Source organism: Pezoporus wallicus, unplaced genomic scaffold (assembly GCF_028554395.1).
Source record: "Pezoporus wallicus isolate ANWC-B61680 ecotype Strahan unplaced genomic scaffold, APGP_CSIRO_Pwel_v1 contig_5785, whole genome shotgun sequence".
NCBI classification, from domain to species: domain Eukaryota; kingdom Metazoa; phylum Chordata; class Aves; order Psittaciformes; family Psittacidae; genus Pezoporus; species Pezoporus wallicus.
In genome coordinates, this window is record NW_026641150.1 from 6,174,809 (window position 1) to 6,193,812 (window position 19,004).

The 19,004-nt window shown below is 43.4% G+C and overlaps 1 protein-coding gene across 4 annotated transcripts in view; it reads left to right on the forward strand.

The window, feature by feature from the left end:
- AFF3 (ALF transcription elongation factor 3) overlaps positions 1-19,004 on the forward strand; it is a 322,024-nt gene that overhangs the window by 233,421 nt on the left and 69,599 nt on the right. For 3 of the 4 annotated variants that reach the window (XM_057422167.1, XM_057422169.1, XM_057422170.1), the window contains one exon: positions 10,246-10,286. In XM_057422167.1, the coding sequence (XP_057278150.1) occupies positions 10,246-10,286 (41 nt within the window). The remainder of the gene's footprint in view (positions 1-10,245; positions 10,287-19,004) is intronic. The other variant, XM_057422168.1, reaches the window with a different exon arrangement.

Sequence of the window (19,004 nt, forward strand, 5' to 3'; positions counted from 1 at the left end):
AAGACAAACAGAAAGCCGTGTCCCTTCACAGGCGACCCCGGGGGAAGAACAGCCTCAAGAAAGTTCACTAGGAACAGCTTCAGTGTGATAAAATAATAGTCTCAGCATCCAAAGTTCCACAGGGTGAGAGCAGCCCACCCAGCTTGTGTCTTCCCAGGGGTCCTGGGGCTGCCACCCATCCATAGCAACCTGGGGACAGCCAGGGTGGGCTGCTGGCCCTGGGGGAGCTGTGTGTGTTCCATCATCGCTCTGGCCATGGATGAGATGGTAGAAAATTTTATGATAATTTGAGTTACAAACATACCTCCATAGATGTGTATGTTTCCTCCCCATCATGTATGTGCTTAGGGGTGACACGGCTCAACACTGGAAATGCATATTTCTGGCAGGACTCTCTGCAGTGTAGGCATATAGGACCAGCCAAATCCACCCCACTGTTGCAACAGAACAAAAGTTTGTCTACGTTGCCAACGGCAGTGGGGCCAGGTCCCTAAGTAAATAGCATTAGGAAATTACTGAATTTTTTTAGTCATAAAATCATGTTTTGTTTCCTCAGTGGTAGCCAGAAACAAGTGAGAAAGGATGTATGTAAAGAGAATCTTTTTAATAAGGGGTAGGACTTTTCCCTCTTACTTTTGGATATGGACTGACAACAAGTAAAAATATAAAAATTATCCTGGAATGAATGGTCATGCATCCACCTTCTTCCAGAAGGAATAATTTCTAGCAGAGTAGCTATAAGCACTACTTCAGCATATGAAATGCAGAATATTCCAGCTAATCTGAAGCCATCTGTAATGAATTTTGAGGTAAATTAAAAAAGGGGTAAAGTGGCTATGAGCTTTCTTTGCAGAAGACCTTCTCTGTTAGGACAGTGCTTTCTGAAGTCAAAGATCAACTGAGCAGAGAGCAGAGTCATGTACATCTAGAGAGAAAAGTTATATTGGGCAAATTATAACTCTCCACTGCATAGCCCTGTTGATCATAAGAACTATTTTTAGGCAGTGCTAATTGCATTCACATATGGCATGTCCAAATATTTTAGCCACATTAAGTAATTTTCATGTCGTGCCCCCCTTTTATTCACCTCTTCATCAGCGCAATACATGATGCTTGATGCTTGATCAGAAGGAAAAATGAGTGAAAAAGGAGATGAGAACACCCAGCCCTGAAAAAAAACCACAAAGCCCACAAATTAATTTCTCTCTCAAAAAATACCCTCATAAACTTGGATGGGAAAAAGAAAAATCTTTCTGATGAGAAGTTTCTCACTCCACTGAGCATAGGAAACTTATTTCATGAAGCCTGGCCATGTGAAGTCTGACTGCAATCAAAACTGCACAAAGCAGAGATAAGCAGAAGTGGAAAAATTAAGTTTTGGGTTAAGGAATGGCTGGAACCTCAGGTGGTTTTGTACTTAATCCAAATGCTCTGCTTAGCCCTGTGTCTCTATAGCATGAGTGCATTTTTAGACTGGAGGAATAGCCACTGTAACCGCCTTACTTAACTCAGTCTGAGTCTATTATTTCCCGTGTATTAAAGAAGCAATCCTTTTGGTATCCAATTTAACTAAAATCCAGAGTAAGATTTAAGCCAGCTGAGTCAAGCTTTTTTTGTGGTTTGCCAGCTCTGATTTTAAAATCTCTGTGACATCTAAATTTGCACTTCCACAAGGCATGACAAGAAGACCAAGATTGCCTCACTGAAACTGTCAGATGAAACAAAATAAGAGCTCAGTCTTGTCCTGCCAAACTTGGCTCACATCACTGCCTATCTTACAAAATCAGATTCAATGTCTGGCAGGCAGGATCAAGCTCTAAATTTGAATGCCACCACCATGAATGAAAGTGAAAAAGGTTAGAGATCGGCTTGGCTCTTGGACATGCACAAAATGTGGGGAAATTCAAACACAGCACTCTGATCCCCATGTTCCTGAATAGCAAACCTCTAAAAATAGTCTGGAAAATAAAATTGAAGTACAAGTGCATCTTCCTTGTCTCTTTATATGGATGCTAGGACTAAGCTAAGTTTTAGCTCTAGTAAATCTCCAAAGCCTGCCCTTTTGGTCTGGTATCACCTTTTTCCAAGCCTAACAGGTTTTATTGCTATAACCTCCTTAACCCCATCTTGTTGAAATCTTTGCTTAGTTTTTTTTTTCCCCTTGTGAACTGGAATTACTGTATGAATATCTGCTTTGACTGTCATGGAAACATATCCCAGTGCAGTCAATTCAGCAGTGTTGGCTAATTTGGGGCATAAAAAAAGGATTAGTTTCCATATCTCCAGGCTGGCTTTCCCTTGTCCCTGTCGTGAGCCCTTCAGCCCATGCACCTCTGCTCCAGCTGAGGAGAGCCCTCACTGTGCCTGAGCCTTCACACCACTCATGTGGCCACAATGAGACTTTTTGCCTTCAGGAAAATTCATTCCAGTGTGCCTGTAAGAGAACAGTTAAATAACCAGGAGTCACAAATAATTTAGAGCACAAACTACTGTCATTTGTAATATTGCAGCTATTGGAAGCTGTAAGAAGAGAACATACCCTGCTTGTGTATCTCTCACACATTCACACACACAAACACAGACTCACAGGCTCTCTAGGGGCTGCCTGTTGCTCTCTGCAAGGCAGAAGATCAAGCTCACTCCTCTCCCCTTGGCAGTTCAGCTCAGGCTGGTCTGGTGTCAGCATGAAAAGCTGCGTGAAGGAGATGTGCTGCACAGAGATGGATGACAGCAGAAACAGAGAAAGAGGCAGCTGAGAGCATGTCAGGAAACAAAAGGAACATGAAAAGGGAAAGGGATTAGGGGAATAAGAAAGGAAATTAATGAAGAAAAGAAATGGGGGGGGGGGGGGGGGGGGGAAGGACCTTATAAAGGAAATAGCAACTGTATTACAACATGACGAGAAATAAGGAAAAGAGCCAGCAGCCAATCCATCAAAACTAGCATTTAAGAAATACGGACTGTGAAACCATTGCTACAATTTCTCCTTCACCTAGGATGAAATCTCTTTCCTCTGAAGTCAGCAAGAGTTTAGCCACTGATTTCAATCAGCCTAGGATGTTATCCCCCTGTCTTCTTTTGTATTTCCTAGCACAGTCAAAGCAGATACTTGGGTAGTAGCAAAAGCATCATAGTCTACATAGCACCTCCCTAGGCAGAGTTACCACTATTTGGGGAACTTAGACTTGTATTTCCCCTATTTTCACATATACAGGGTTTTGGGATAATTATACTTGAAGTTCTGAGCTTTTTGTCTTCCCAATAAATCTTGTAAAGCCTGTGGCACAACACTGAATATTTTTGTAAGCAGCACTGTAACCAAGTTACCTTTTCTTGAATAAGGAGGCTATTTCCGTGGAAACAGAGGAGGTGACCACAGCTTCACTTGCAGTGACTGAGACCTTTCTCCAGTGTCGTTGGGAAATAACCATTTTATTAACGTTAAGTACCATGGATTTTGCTTCTGCTCATCTCCACTGAAAAAGATGAAAGTTAACTCATCTGTGTTGAAACTCTGCATGGTTGTTGGGGCCTCAACATTTACAGATCTATAAAATTCTCTGTATGGTTAATACCCATGCTGATTATACAGTAATTTGGAGATCCAAATCACTTTACAAGTATTAACTACTTAATACAATGCCCCTGGGAGGTATTTAGGTAGAGCTAAGCAAGAATTATTATCTCTGTAGAACTGACAGGGAGACTGGGACTGAGATGTGGCTTGTTTGAAGCCACATGGCAAGTCAGTTACAAAGCCAGGATTAGCACCTGAGTCTTTCACTCGCAGGTTGCCATGTTCAAGTCACTAGACTGTGCTGCCCCTGAAGATTAATAAGGATTAATAGGCAAAGCAGAGGAGAAAGAACAATGTACGCCAGAAGTACAATAATAAAACTCCAGGGTGAAAAATGAATACTGAGGTGTTGAAAGGCCTGGAGAAATCATGAAATCCAGAAAGAGTTTTATAGTTTCTTAAAAGATGTGGCTCTGATGATAACCAACTCCAAGAGAGGAAGGAAGGGAGACCCTTTCAAGTCTTACAGCCTGTAAATTTTACATGAATACCAACTGGACAGTGAAAATCACATTCATACATTTATATTGCAAATTTACAGAGAAACACTCAAGCTGCACTTTACAAGTGATTCTAAATCCCTCAGACAGCCACTCTGGAAGGCAATCCTCAAACAAAGCCCCTAGGAACAGTGAGAAGAACAGAATAATGCAGTGAGAGAAGGCACTTTAGGAATCATTTATGATAAATTCTCTGACCTGAGCTCCTCAGGCAACTTCTTGTGGCCACAAGACACTCACAGGCATTTAAACAGGGCAAGTCTGTAGATGCGAGAGGGTTTCATTACTTGTGCTTTGAGCCCTCATGAGAGCACCATTGCAACACTGCAGCTCTACACTCTTCAAGGAGACCCCTGAAAACTGAAGAGGTTTTCAAGACGAAGGTGAAGGACGCCTAACACATTTGGAAAACATGCCTTACGGTGAAAGATATCCACCCAATGAACTGAGCCTGTCAGAAGCTGTGCTGGTGACTGGCTGGATCACAGTCTATAAACACCCGCACAGGGAGAGGAGCCGAGAGGCTGGAAAGCAGCTCTTTCTCCCAGGCAAAGGTATAATTTCCAGCAGAAGAAGGTGCCTATAAACAGAGCTGGAATAAACTCACATCTTAACACGTAAAGTGAAAAATCATGCATGTGGTTGGACTGAGCTGGGTTCACCATAAGTGGATTATCCACAAGTTGTGCTCTAGGTCCACAACAGCTCCCAGATCTGAAGCAGTAGAAAAGCTTTGGAGAGTCCTGTGGCCCAAGTTGCGGCATGAAGTCAGGTTGTGCCCTTCACAAAATTTTCTTCCTGGCTTCACTAGTTTAGGAATAAATTGCATTTAAGCTAAAGACAAACAAGACCTTAGGAAATTAAAACAGAATCAACATGGAAGATGTATGAAGAGCGAAACGTGAAAGAAGACATATAAAAAGTATTTGCTCTGGTCTGGTTCCCAAATGGCAGTATATAGTAATGACGTCTTTCCTTAACCCTGGCTTGGAAACAGTGCATCTACAGCTCACTAACCGCAGTCCAGTACAAGGTGGCATCCAGCAGCATGTGTGGTTGCTAATATGGGAGATGCTGACTTAGGACATAAATGGCTTACTGCATAGTTTCAAGGCCGCACCTACCACCTGAGGAAGACAAACAAGCTGCTCTGGAAGCAATGCAGTTTACTCATGCACAGGGAGTACATGTTGTTAAACTGTCACCAAAGAAATGGTTCAAATTCTCACCTTGTGTACACCTGTGCCACCTCAGGGAAGTCTCTGGCGTAACTTGTGTAACTCCATACAATTGCTGTAACAGAGCTCTCTCACGATAACAGTGATTAATCCACAGGACAGGAAAAAATGGAAAGCAAAATGCCTGAATCTGCCAAGGGTCAATTTATTGGCTTTTATTTGCCAAAGCATGTCATGGCTGAGGTATAGAAAAATGCATCTACAGTCAGCCTGCAGTGGCTCCAAGACACTCTTCCAAGCCAAGCAGAACATTCTTCGGTAGTTCTCAATTGCATCTCAATTGCAATCCAAAAATGCCTGCAAGCCCAGCAGTTTATGAAGCAATTATTTTCCAAACAGATTAAAAAAAAAGAAGAGGGATTCCTGGGGACACTCTTAGTGCTCCTGTATCTCCAGCTCAATAGCTGTATTCAACCCGTTCTGCTCACTGCTCAGTCCCAATTACAACGAGCTAGCTCGCTGCTCAGTCCCAATTACAATGAAAGTATTTAATTTCCTCTTTGATTTCCCTTCCACAACAGATTGCAACTTGTGACACTTCAAGTAATTTTGGTAGCTCATTTAACACACACTGAAACCTGAATATCTGCTGATTATGTTCCCAGGCTCTGGCTCATTGCAATAAAGGATGGAGAAAGGAGATGCAATCTCTTGAGATTGAGAACCTAACCATGATTATTGCTGGCTGAAAACTTGCTTTGTCCCAGTAGTCTTGGGGTACAGCTAGAATCTTCCATGAATGATTAATGAACTATAGGCAGATCAATGAAACTCTGCCCTAAATGTTTCTGTAACCAACTCATGTGGGGGTCAAAGAAGTCTAATCAGACGGTATCCTGTAATTTGCAACTCTTGATGTAGTGAAACAGAGTCATTCATCTCATTTACTGTGGCTGGTTTCTCTAGCCCAAGTACCTGAGTCAACTAAGTGATTGTTTTTTTCCCTTTCCTGCTTCCTACTCAGCATTAAAGTTATTATGTGGTTAGTTGGCCTCCAATATCCATGTTTATATTGAGGAGAACCTTCCTCCATCAGTAACTCCACTGATTCCATGAACTGAAAATTCAGGATTATACTCATTGCTGGTGAACATGCTCGATAACTTATCAAGAGACTATTAAGCTTCCCATAAAGCCTTTTTTAGTGGTAAGTCTTAGAGATCTTTAAATTCTGTCAGCAATATCAAACTTTAAAATTATTTCTTATCCCATATTTCTATAACCAGTGTAGTCACTTACTTCCAGAAATAATAAAGGCTGTAGAACCATATTCTCATCTTCCTTGGTGGATGATGAGTTGGCCTCAGTAAAGTTGTTAACGATGTAAAATAAAATGCAAATTAAATAGCACAATCAAAATCAAGCTATTAAAAAAATAGTCATGCAGGCAGTATTGATAGTAAGTACCAGCCTTTTGCTTATATTGTTACATAGATAACACCAGCATATTAGAAACGTAATAAATCACAGAAAGCTGTTTCTATAGCCAGGAGTTTCTCAAACAATAGATCATGACCCTGCATGGGGATTCGTGAATGAGTCTGAATGGGGGCACAAAAAACCGTTAGTGAGAAGCAAGGGCAGATATTTCGCCCAAAGTTGAGCAGCTCAGTCCTGTAGCAGGGGAACAAGAAAGCAGACTGTAATTAGTGGCTGCAAGTGTTTATACTTGCTAGTGAACTGCTAACTACCTTTAATTACAACAGCTCACTCTCTCCCGGAGAGGGGAGCAATATAGGCTAGAATTAAAATTGCCAGATAGTTGCCTTTCACTGCAGGCAATAGATCTGTTTCCCCAGGGAGGAAGAATAAACTTGCGACTGGATCTTATTCCCCCGTCATTTGGAAATGGGGCCATTACTAACTCAGGGGGTCACACAAATACGCAGTCAGACACGGATGTATTTTCAAGTGGTGTAAGAAAGAAATCAATAGCCTCATTTACAGAATGTGCAACTACCAGGCAAAGACTGAGGTGCCCCATGCAAAGGACGTTTATTAAAGAACTTAAAATGAGAGGCTAATTGAAAAAGTGTGATCTCACTGAAATGCACTTGTCCATTTCTCTCTGCTGCCCTGCCTGTCATTTGAACCCACTTTCTTGCCCAGAAGGTATCACCTTTTCAAAGTTGTCAGCAACTGGATGCACCAGGATGGAAACTGATCGAGACTGCAGTCCAACACCACACAGTTAGCACCTTAAACAGGTCAAGATAAGAGTCCTCTCCTCTTCCCTCCTGCATGCAGCTTTTATTGAGCCTGGAAAAGAAAGTATCCAGCTCTTTTCTCTCTCTCAAAATGAGGGATCTGGGGGAAATACAAGAGTGATACATACCCCATGCCCCCATGTTGAGGGCTTTTAGTATCATCAAAGTCCATGCTTGCTTTCTTGAGGTCTCTTGTAAGGTCCGTATGGCCTGTGGCTACAGAGCAGCCTGTTTCCTTCAGCCTTCCAGCTGTGGTAGCCACCATGTACCTTGCTCCAGGAGTGCTCTACAGCTCCCCAGAATGCAGTAAGAGTGATGTCAGGTAATAGTGACCTTGCAGGTGGACACACCCTTATCTCAGCAGCAAAGGTCTTCACTGCACACCGCCCACATGGTCCCATTCCCATTCTCACACCACATCCTGCGGTGTGACAACCTCTCCCTGGGGAAGCAGCTGGGAAGAGGGATCCAGGTTACAAATTACCTGGAGGGAAAGAGAGAAAGAGAGAGGGGGAAAGAGAGAAAAAGAGAGAGGGAGGGAGGAAGGAAGGAAGGAAAAGAAAATGGAAAATAAATAAAAAAGAAGGAAAGGTGTTATTTTTCAGGTGGATCAGTTTTCCAACCTGTTGCATTGAACAACCACATGAACACTTGTGGTGGCCTGAGCCAAGAGTGGGAAATATTAGAAGTGACTTTAACAGCACTGCCACGTAGTGGCTGATTGTGAGTGAAAGACTAGCCCTAGATCCTGGCAGGAGAAAAGGTGAGATGACCTGAATGGTGTCTAAACAACTTGGCCATGTAAAAGGGCTCTCACAGTGAGAGGAGGCTCTGGAGTTTTGCAGGCAAAGGCTTAACACAGCACAAGCCTCACCAATAAGCTGGGCAGCTTGAAACTCAAAATGGAAACAGCTTCCTGCTAGTGAGGGTGATTAGGCAGGGAGGATATGAATTTACGGTGGCCCAGGGCATCAAAGAAGACATTTAAGCCATAAGACATTCTTAAACCTAAGGTTTGGGTCTCTGTGGGATGAAATTGTCCTAATGAGCTCTCCTCCTTGCAGAGGAGAGAATAAAAATGGTGCCAGCCCATTGGACTGAAGAATGGCTGCTCCCAATAAATCCTGCCCTGTACCAGTAGCCTGAGTAATATGGATGGCATTTTATCCAAAGACCATGCAAATAGGATGACCTACTGAAGAAAGTAAAAAATACCAGACTCCAAATATTATTTTTCTGACACTAAAACCATCATGTCTGTGCCGTGGGCATACCCTTACTGAGCTGCTGGGACTTTCACAGCGCTTCCAACAGGTTCTCTGCCTGCTGTAAAAGTCACCAATTAGGTAAACCCCTCCTGCAAGCTGTGCCACCTTGTCTTCTAACAATTTGGTGTCTGATACATGGCAAATTACTTCTTCCCAGGGAACTCAGGAGGCACAAGTTATTCCAGAAAGTTCCTGCTTCAAGTAGAAACTCTTCCCATTCCTTCACTCCTGTCAGATCTACAGAGATCCACTCAGGGGATCTTTTCACACGTTTCTGCAAAATGCTTCATAACTACAACCACAAGTCAGCTTTTAGCAAGCTTTTCTTTACAACCTGTCACCAGCGTTCTGACTAGCCAGAAGGGTTACCTCCATGGTCTCTAGTGCTGAGCAGGATGCCTGCAAGCCATGCGGCTTGTTCGGGAATAGGGATACAGACCTCAGCAGCCTGAGAAGCCAGGGAGAATGGTTTCAAAACATTATTTACTGGAAACTGCAAAGACAAAACTAATGTTTAATTCTCTGCCCCTTCCTTGACTTTCTGTACTGCTTATCTTTGTCACTTCTGTGTCAGGTGAGGCACAGCCTGGACAGATACAGCTAGGAAGGGGATGCTCTGGGCAGCTTCAAGTGAAATGGAGGCTTTAAAATAGACTTTCAAGCCGTTATGTATTTCATCTTTGCTTAGCAGCTGGTTACTGTGCTGAAGCCATGAATCACACCGCTTGAAGTGATTGAAGGAGGGGAAAGAATAATAATCATAAAGTGGCAAACCAGCTCAGGGATAGGCTTGGGAGCCCTATTAAACTTGAGAGGCTACAATTTCTATTCCCAGACCTGCTGGTTAATACAAGAACAAGCACCATGCTTCCCCACCCCATCCAAAGAGTTGTACTAGGCAAAACCTGAGGAGCAAACCAGCAACAGGTCAATGCTGTACTGTGTAGTCAAAAGTTGCCAGCAGAGTAACATGGCAGCGCTCATGAAATGTCTGCAGCAGCTCTGGCAAGCTTTGCAAAATTCGTAATTATAGCTACAGGCTTCATCGCAAAAGGAATCAAAATATGTGATGTTTGTTTCTGTGGAAGAATGGGAGGAGACTAATGGTAAAGGAGAGGGAGTGGGAGTGCGGAAGCGGGGAGACGGGAAGGCAGGGAACCAAACCCTGCCGAGTTTTCAGGGACCCGCAGAAAAACTCGTCTAAATAGAGTAGTTGAGACCTCAAATACCGTGCGGTGCTTTGACAGTCTTCTAGTTTACTGTGTACTTAACAAAGTGCTCTTACATTTAGTAGGCTGGAATGTCCATTTGACTATAGACTCCCTGCTACTTTGCTCGTACTTTAACATTTTGGACACGTGACAAAAATGTGTGTAACGCATTTTTTAAAGTGTTGATTGTGCTCGTAATTTTCAAGTCAGAATATAAAATAAACATCTCTGCCCTTTCTTCCAGCAGGCAGCACAGAGATCTGCTCTCCGCGTTCTATCTGACAGGTACATTTTGTCATTTTTATGAACTATAAATTGCTTTATGAAACGTTGAGCCCTATTTATTGTGGCATATAACTCATAATCGGATTTTGTCCCCAAAGTATCTGTGAACTGGGATGTTAAACATTTTGCATGCTTGGATTTGTCATGCATGTGTAGAGTTTATTACTGCAAAAAATCACAGTCTTGTTGTATTTCATACAGAGTATGCAGAATCCCTTGTTGTGATACCAAACGAGAGATAAGAAACTTACTGGAGAGGGCATGAATGATGCAGTAAATTCTGAGCTTTAGAGTTTGCCGAGATATATCTGAGCTCATTTTTCAGCAATAAGTACTTCATTTATTCCGAGATGTTCTCTTTTGACTTTTTCCAAATCCTTTCCCTGGGAATTACTCTTTTTTTGATGAGATTCTCTGTACGTTTTATGCACAAAAACAATCCCTTTTTTACCCCTAAGTTTTGAGGGATTGGTGTTTTGGAGGAATTTAATTCATTTTTCTTCACTTTTTCTAGAACTGCAGCAGTGCTCCAGGCAGATAAGCAGGGGACCAAATCCTTAGACAGTGTTCAGGTTTTACTCAGCTCTTTTTCAAGCAAAAAATCCATTAACTTCATTGGGAAGCTTGCCCGACTGAGGAATTCAGGATTTGGGCCATAGTAAATGTTATGGTTGGGCCCGTAGGTCTGCACAGGTATTTACCTTAAATGACTTTTATGAAAGAGGATTGATTGAAATATAAGGTAGCTTTCTAAGACGGTCCTGATTTCTTTTCCAGTTTTGGGCACGGGGTGAGGGGGTGGGCGGTGGGGTGGGGGAAGGGGGAGGAGAGACTGTACATTTTAGTGCCTGTGAAAAAGGACTAGCAGATTTACATTTATCCACAAATGAGGTACTGTGTCATGCAGGCTGACACAGAGTAAATTTCCCCATGCCTTGTTGGCAGCCCCCTCTGCTCCGTCTGGCCCCCCGCCTCCCTGGGAATAAGCAGTAATTGACTCTGGAAGCCAGCTCAGGCCAGGATTTCTCCAGAGCAGAGCCTGTCACTTAGGCTGAATTATATGTTGTGCATGGATGAATAACATTTCTCTCTGCTTGGAAGCTAAGACCGCCAAAATTATCGACCTTTCTCCCCCCTTAAGTTTACAAACACTGTTTTATTTAGAATTTTCTCCCCCCTTAAGGAATAAAATTCCCGAGTGAAATGTATGGGAGGTGGGTGAAATCGCTGGCACGGTTGTAGGGCACACAAGTATATGCTAGGACGAAAGCAAAATGAAAGAGGTGCCAGAGTCATCGTTATGCCCCTCTCCCTGGAGGTGTATGAGTTTGCCCCCCGGAGGCAAAGCAGCTTTTGCACTTGGTGGGGACAATACCGTGACCAAATGTGGGGTGTTTTTTCTCAGCATACTTCCCTGGGGCTGAATGAGGAACATTCCTTCAGAAGTGCCCCTGGAGGTAGTTAATGAGCCCCAAACCCTGCAGTGCTCTGTCTCCCCTATAAAAGAAAAGGGGCAGTGATGGATAGATTCTCCCTAACTCATCAGAGCTGGTGAAGGAGCTGGGTGCAGGCTGCTCCCATCCTCGGGGCTTAAATGTTGCCCATCAGACTTCAGATTCATTATTTATGACCATGTGTTCCCCTCCGTGCCCCTGAAAGCAGGCGTGGGGACTGCAGCTTTCTCACCTGCTCTGCAAACCTCCCTTTGGCTGCCAGGGCACCCTCTGGAGGGCTGTTGGGATGGCTGCGGGTGCACCCTGCAGGGTTGCCTCCTCTAACCTTGCTGCAGCGAGCAAACGGGAGGGCAGGGGTCCAAAAACCCACACTGTGATGGCAGCTTCTGTCTAGTCTTGGCTAAAGTGAGGATGCCTGTGACATTGCTGCTCATTACTTGTGTCCCGGTAGCAACTAAGAGCTCCCCAGTCACACACCAGCGCTTCCCAGCACAAAGGGAGGAGTCAGCTTAAATAAAGCTCCAGTAATTTTGTCGTCTTTTTTTTTTCCAATATTTTCCAGCAGTTTTTGTCACAATTTTTGCTTTCAGATTCTGTTAAAAAGGTAAGTTAGCTAAACTGAAGGAGGGAGAGGGGGAAAAAAAGAGGTTTTAAACATGTAGCCATTGATTTCTTTAGTGTATTGCACTCAGTCTTGTTTTCAGAATGACACAGTAACCCCCAGCAGATTTATGTGCAAACACAAAGATTAGTGACCCAGAAGCTTGACTGAAACAGCTTTTTTGCTTCCAGAAGACAGGTTGCTCTGCACATGCACTATTTTGTCAGGAAAGATGCACTGGCCCCATTAGCTTTTCATTCTCTCATGAAAAACCCTCGGTGTTTGTACAGCCCAGCTTTTGGTTTTAATTTTATTGTGCTCTTCAGCAAAGTGGTCTAGATGTACAGATTGCACAGTTTCTGGGACAAAGAAGAGCAAGAACTTAACTCATATACCTTAATGGTATAGTGCTAGCATACCTTCAATTGACTCTCACAGCCGCTGCCTGAATAGCTTTCAAATGAAGAAAAATGTCTATAACTAAAATATTCAGTGTGTTCTGTTGTTATTTAGCAGTAAGCGGTGTGGTTAAGTCAGGTCTTAAACCTGCTTAATCCCACTGAGCTAAATAGATTTTACTATTGACTCCCATGGTCCCAGAACTCTGACCTTAGGGCTAAAAAAGCTATTTTTTTGCAGTCTGTTCCACTAACCCAGAAGCATTTGCTTGCTGGATACATTTGCAATGGAGAATGTCCAGCTGTAAATTACAGCTGTTTGCAATCATACCCAAACACAACACTCATTATTATTCTTTTGTTCTTTTTAGGCTGAAAAGCCCACCATGAGGGAGACCGCACAGTACTTAATCCACACATTAAATTTACTTGCAGCACATATTCATGTGCAAGATAAGATTTTCCATGAAATAAAGATTTACAGTGGTCCTAAGGCACTTTTATTCCCCTAGCTGCTTTTATTTCTCTGTGCTGTAGTGTAGGCCAAGTGGGTCTGCTGAAGAGTTTTGACCATTTAGAGGAAAGCATTGTACCACCACTGAATTTCCTCTCTCATTGTAATGGGGGAAAGATAGCTCATTCACTGCAGTGCTTGGGTGGTACTTAAGAAACAAGCTTAATTCACTATTGTGATCTAGTCTCCTTTCTGTGTACTTACGCTGGAGGATGCAGTCAGACCATGCTAAGCTCTGTCCGTATGAACCTCAGTGCAGGCATGTAGGGCAGGGGCAGAGTTGAACCTACTCAGCCCCACAGCCATGCAGCTGTGCTGGCAAGCCTGCTCATCCCAGCTGATGAGTCCTGTAAAGACTTCAATTCACTAGCTTACCCTCACCACCTGGGGAATATATACATGTCATCCAGACCTGAACTTTAAGTTCAGGCTATGATAAAGCTGTTTGATTTACCACCTTGTGCTGTCGGTAGAGAAGGCGTCTCAACACTAACATCCGCTTGGCAGTTGTCCTGGGTTCAGCTGTAACAGTCATTTTTCTCTTTCTTAGTAGCTGGCGCACTGCTGTGTTTTTTGCTTTAGTCTGAGAACAATGCTGATAACACTCCTAATGTTTTTAGTTGTTGATAGGTAGTGCTTGCCCCAATCAAGGACTTTTCAGTCTCTCATGCTCTGCTGTTGAGGAGGGGCCCAAGAAGCTGGAACAAAGCAGAGACAGGACACCTGACCCAAACTAGCCAAAGAGGTATTCCATACCACAGCACGTCGTGCCCAGGATGTAGAACTGGGGGCAGTTATCCGGAAGGGCTAGATCACTGCTTGGGCTGGGATGGGTCTCAGTCAGCGGGTGGTGAGAGGTTGTATTCTCTTCCCTCGTTATTTCCCATATCATTATTCCTATCGGTGGCAGCAGCAGTGATTTGTGTTATACCTTAGTTACTGGACTGTTCTTATCTCAACCCATGGGAGTTACATTCTTTTGATTCTCCTCCACATCCCTCTAGGGGGTCAGTGAAAGAACACCTGCGTGGTTCTGAGTTACTGTCTGGGCTTAAACCACAACAGCAGTGTAGACAAGCTCTGTTTGTGATGGTTAGTGAGCTACACAGCCTGTCTGAGCTTCCGTTCACCTTCCTGTTGGGAAGAAGGGGTAGTACTTTGCATTGTCATGTAACCAAGCCTTGTCCATGCATGACTGATAACTGTTAGGACATCAAAATACAGGCTGTGCCAGGCATGAGCTGTTTTACCGTCATGGAACTGGCCAGTTGCACTCAAGATCCTAAAGGGCAAAGGAATTTTCTCCTTGTCCACTGAAGTGGTGATAGGATTGTGGAGCTGAGTGGCAGCTCATGAGAAGCAGTGGAAGCCCACATCTGTGGGGAGAGAGATGTTTGCAAGCAGAGGAGGTGCTGCACAACTCCTCATGGATGCATGCCTGTACTTAGCACTGAGCTGCAACGAAAATTAAACAGAAAAGGTTGGCCTAGGACAATCCAGTGTCTTTCCCTGATATTGTGATAAGGCACAGGATCAATGTTTAGTCCAGTGGGATCTGTAGCATGGCTCTTCTCCTTCAGACAAAGTCACATTGAGATACACCATTTGAGTTAGGAGGCCTGAGGAGGGACTGACTGTAAAGTATTAACACAACAATAAGAGGCAATTTAGACTTTTAATAGATCACTTAAAGCAGGGAAGGCAGCTGTCCAAGCAGCCTTAAAACTTTCAGTAGACAGAGCCAAAGATTTCTGGTTCTCAAGTATCTGCTTCAGCTGTGATTAAGTGAAGCCGTTAAACTTGTGATACCCTAAAGTAAGTAAATAGTACAGTGGCAGCTAGCAAAAATACTGGTGTGCTTTCTGTCACTCACACACTTATGTTTGTGTTGGACTGATCTTTTCGATAACATCGCCTTTTACACCGTGAGAGTCCTCCACATGAGAAGCTACATGGTCAGCTTATCAGCAGAGTGACTCAGCTGGCTGGCTGGCTGGAAAGGCTTCATGTGACAGGTCTGTGTAATCAGTGACAGCCGAGGGGAAGCCTTGGCTTGGCACAGCTGATCTGGGTCCCAGCAGAGAATGACGGAACTGAGATCATGGTATCCGCAGGAGTCAAAAGGCTGGCTGGAGAAGAGTATACACACACGGTGTTCCCTTCCACAGACACAAACACATGGCTCTCACAGTGCTAGCGCATTGCTTAAACTTCCTGGATTATCTCTGAGAGGAAAAAGAGAATACCTCCAACAGGGGATATGGATTTATCAATTGCACCTTACATGAAATCTTTGCAGTTGGGAAATGCTGGTGTCCCACAGTTGCAGCCTTCCCACGTGGTACTGCTGCTGGAAATGGTCTAGTTTCTCAGCCCTCCTAGTTACAGAACTTGAAGGAGGAAGAGTAATGATACATATTGTATATAGGATACTATTTCCATTATTGGAGACTGTTGTGAATTAGCAAAACGAAGAGCTGTGTGGAAGACTTGGAGAGAAAAGGAATATACATCTCTGTAAAACTGGGACTTCATTTCCCTTTATTTAATTTGTGAGCAAGATCTGTGGCTCTCATTTGTTTGCTCTTGGATGTTTTCCTGTACCTTGGCTGTTGCTACTGTTTGTTTAGAATTGTTCTGCCATAGCACTGGAGACATGATTTGGATGTGTTCAATGCAGAGTGGGGAGGTGGAGCAGAGCTGTCCCTTGGAATTGTAACAATTTTGAGCCCTAGCTAGTGATACTAAATACCAAAATTCCTTTGGTGTTTAGCGAAAGTAAAAGAAAACTTATCATATATTTTTTCTTCAAGGAAGTGCCAGCCAAATCTTTCCCACCTCACTATGGGCAACCCCATGTGTTCTCAATTGCTCCCCGAAGATATCTGTGGGGAGGTGATCAAGTCTAGTTCCCAGAAACATTAGCATTTTGAAAAATATCTATCTGCTAAAAGAGAGGTCCGACTGGTAATTTCTCATGTATCTTCTTTGGCTTGCTAGGTCTTTTAAGAATCAGTGTGTGGATAATTGCAGAATTAATGTGGAGGAGAAAAGAGACAAGGTGCAGGTCTGCGGTCTTTCATATATTTGTAAGGAGAAAACAGGTCCCATTGCTGGCTGGCAGCATGAAGAATATGCAAAGTGCTATTGGGAAGAAGAGTGTATATGTGTGCAGCATATGAAGTGCCTCAGCATATGATTAACCTCACTGGGTATGTAGTAAATAGTAGATAACTGTGATCAAAAAAGTATTCATGTGATTCATCAAACTGAGCAACTGTGCATTTTGCAGTGAAGCAGGAGGTCAATCCTGAAATCTAGGGCAAGTAGAGCAATAGGAAATTGCAGGGACTAAGAAGTTAATCATACCGTTGGACTGCTTCCATCTGGTTTTGAAAGACAGAGTCAGTACAGTGCTAGTGAGGACGCTTCACGGCAACAGATCAGGAATTAATTTTTTCAGCAAATCTTCAGCTATCATTTGTGGTAACACAGGCTTATAAAAATGTAATTTAATTTCTCAAGAATAAATCACGTAGGACAAGAAGTGTGAGAGTGTTTTTTAACGTGTGTATCTGAGGGGAGGTGGGGAAAGTGCGAGTTCGGGAGAAAAAGCAAAAATCCAAGAGGAAACAAACATTAACTATATGAAACCTGGAAGGCATAAATGGCCATCCAGTTAAATTGTGCAGGTAATTGTCTTTGAAAAATCAGTTTGCAGCTGGGAAACTTCTAAGTTTTTATGATCCTTGGAGGCATAATCTTGTTTAACGTGTCTGTCCATCTTCATCAGCATGGGTCAGAGGACTGACTTAAAGTATTGTTGAATTGATGCTTTGAACGCCACTCCCATATATCATGAGTACATAGCTATGGGCAGTGAATTTGTCAATGAATTCTGTTTTCCTTATCATTTATATTACTTGTGATATTTCAGTAAGACTTGAACATTCTGCTCCCTTTGGGCAATGACAGTGCCCCTAGGCAATGAACATGTTTGTTGTAAGACAGGGAATTTTAACCTGAATAGCAACTCCAGGAGCTAAAATCTGCTTTATTGGAAGAAGTTGGAGGACAGCTAGTTGATAACATCACGCTTTTCTTACTTCATCAGTGGGATAAGAGAATAGGGAGACCTATACTATGAATGATGTATTGTGCTATTTTTAGCACTATGCTTCAAAAAATAAATGTTATAAATACGTTTGTATCTATTTCCTGGCAGGCTGATGAAAGAGAGCTCAGGTTTACCCAGCACCAATAGCAGGAAACCAGGGATCCCGCAAAACACCACACTTTCATTATCACCTTATTTTAAGGAAAGCTGAAAATTCATAGCAAGCAGCAGCACCTCAGCCTGCTCCAGTTACATGGTGTTAGGTTGGGACTTTTGACCCTTATGTGTTTGTGAATCATGTTGTAGCTGTAGCTCGGGGAGTCTCCAGAGCGGGTGCAGCAACAGAAAGGAGAATTTTCAGTTCCCTTCAATGAGGCAGTAGCCCATGCAGCAGATGGAAGGAGATCCCCCCTCCAAGCTTTAATGGCTCAGTAATCAGCCAGGCACAACAGGGTTTTCTGGCATCAGCCAGATGTGGATGACATGCTCACTCCAGTTGTTTTTGCCTGCCTTCTTGCAAAGGTGGTTTAGAAAACACAGCTGAGTTTCTGGGTTTGCTTTTGTCACTGGTAAGGCCGTCTGCCTTCTGCCCTCTATATTTCTTAATTTTAGTTTCAAGAGTGCTTTCTCCTTGTACTTGGTTTTGTTCTGACCCTGATAGCAATAAAGGTAAGGGCAGTCCTGGTTTGCTCAGGGGAGAGCAGGCATCTTCTGAAGAAGGCCAGTCTCATGAAAGAGCTGTGCTTGCACCCATGGTGGGCAACGGACTCCTCAGTACAGCATCTTAGTGAGCCCCCAGTGGGGACAGCATACAGTCTGTTTCTTGTCTGGCCCTTTGAGGGGTGAAGAGGACACTACACAGAAGCAGAACTGTGGCCGGCTGCTTTGCAGGTACCAAAAAAAGGGTGAGTGTGTACAAAGAAAGAGGTGCCCTGCAATTTCCCCATGGGGATTAATGCATGGCTGAATCAAGCCTGAGATGCTCCTGCAAGGAGATCACATTGTCATGATCTTAGATATTTTGCTCACCCATGCAGTCCCATCCAGATGTCTCCTTTTTTTCACAGCTGCCTCAATTTTTATGTAGGTTGTAAGAAAATTTTTATCCTTTCCGCTCCTCTTGGAGAAGAGTTGGATTTATTTATTCTGCCACTGAGGAAGGGTTCACACTGTTCTAGGTTACTCCCATCTCAGTGAAAGAAAATGTGTGATCTTTGAACAGCCTGGGTTTCCTCCCAGAGTAAAAACTGGAACATTTGTGAAATCTGACAGGGCTCTTAGGGTGGAGGAGCAGCTTCCCACTTAGCTATTTCACATATGCTAGTGTGAAGGTACAGCAGCAGTCCAGTAGGGTCCTATAGCCTGGTGTGATCCACCAAATCTCATACAGACACTTTACCTCGAAAAATATCACAACTGAAAGGTTTTAGGCATGTTTGGTAGTACCTCTAGAGATGTCGCTGGCTAAGGAAACCTTGGGAAGGACTCACATCCAGAACTTTCTGAGAAAAGGATCAGATTCACAAAACTATTTTTGTCTCCTCCCAGACTCCTTTGGCAATGCTGTCATCTTCCTTACAAGAAAGAACCAATGTGTGTTGATACATGCAGGTCATCTTATGGCTACCCATGAT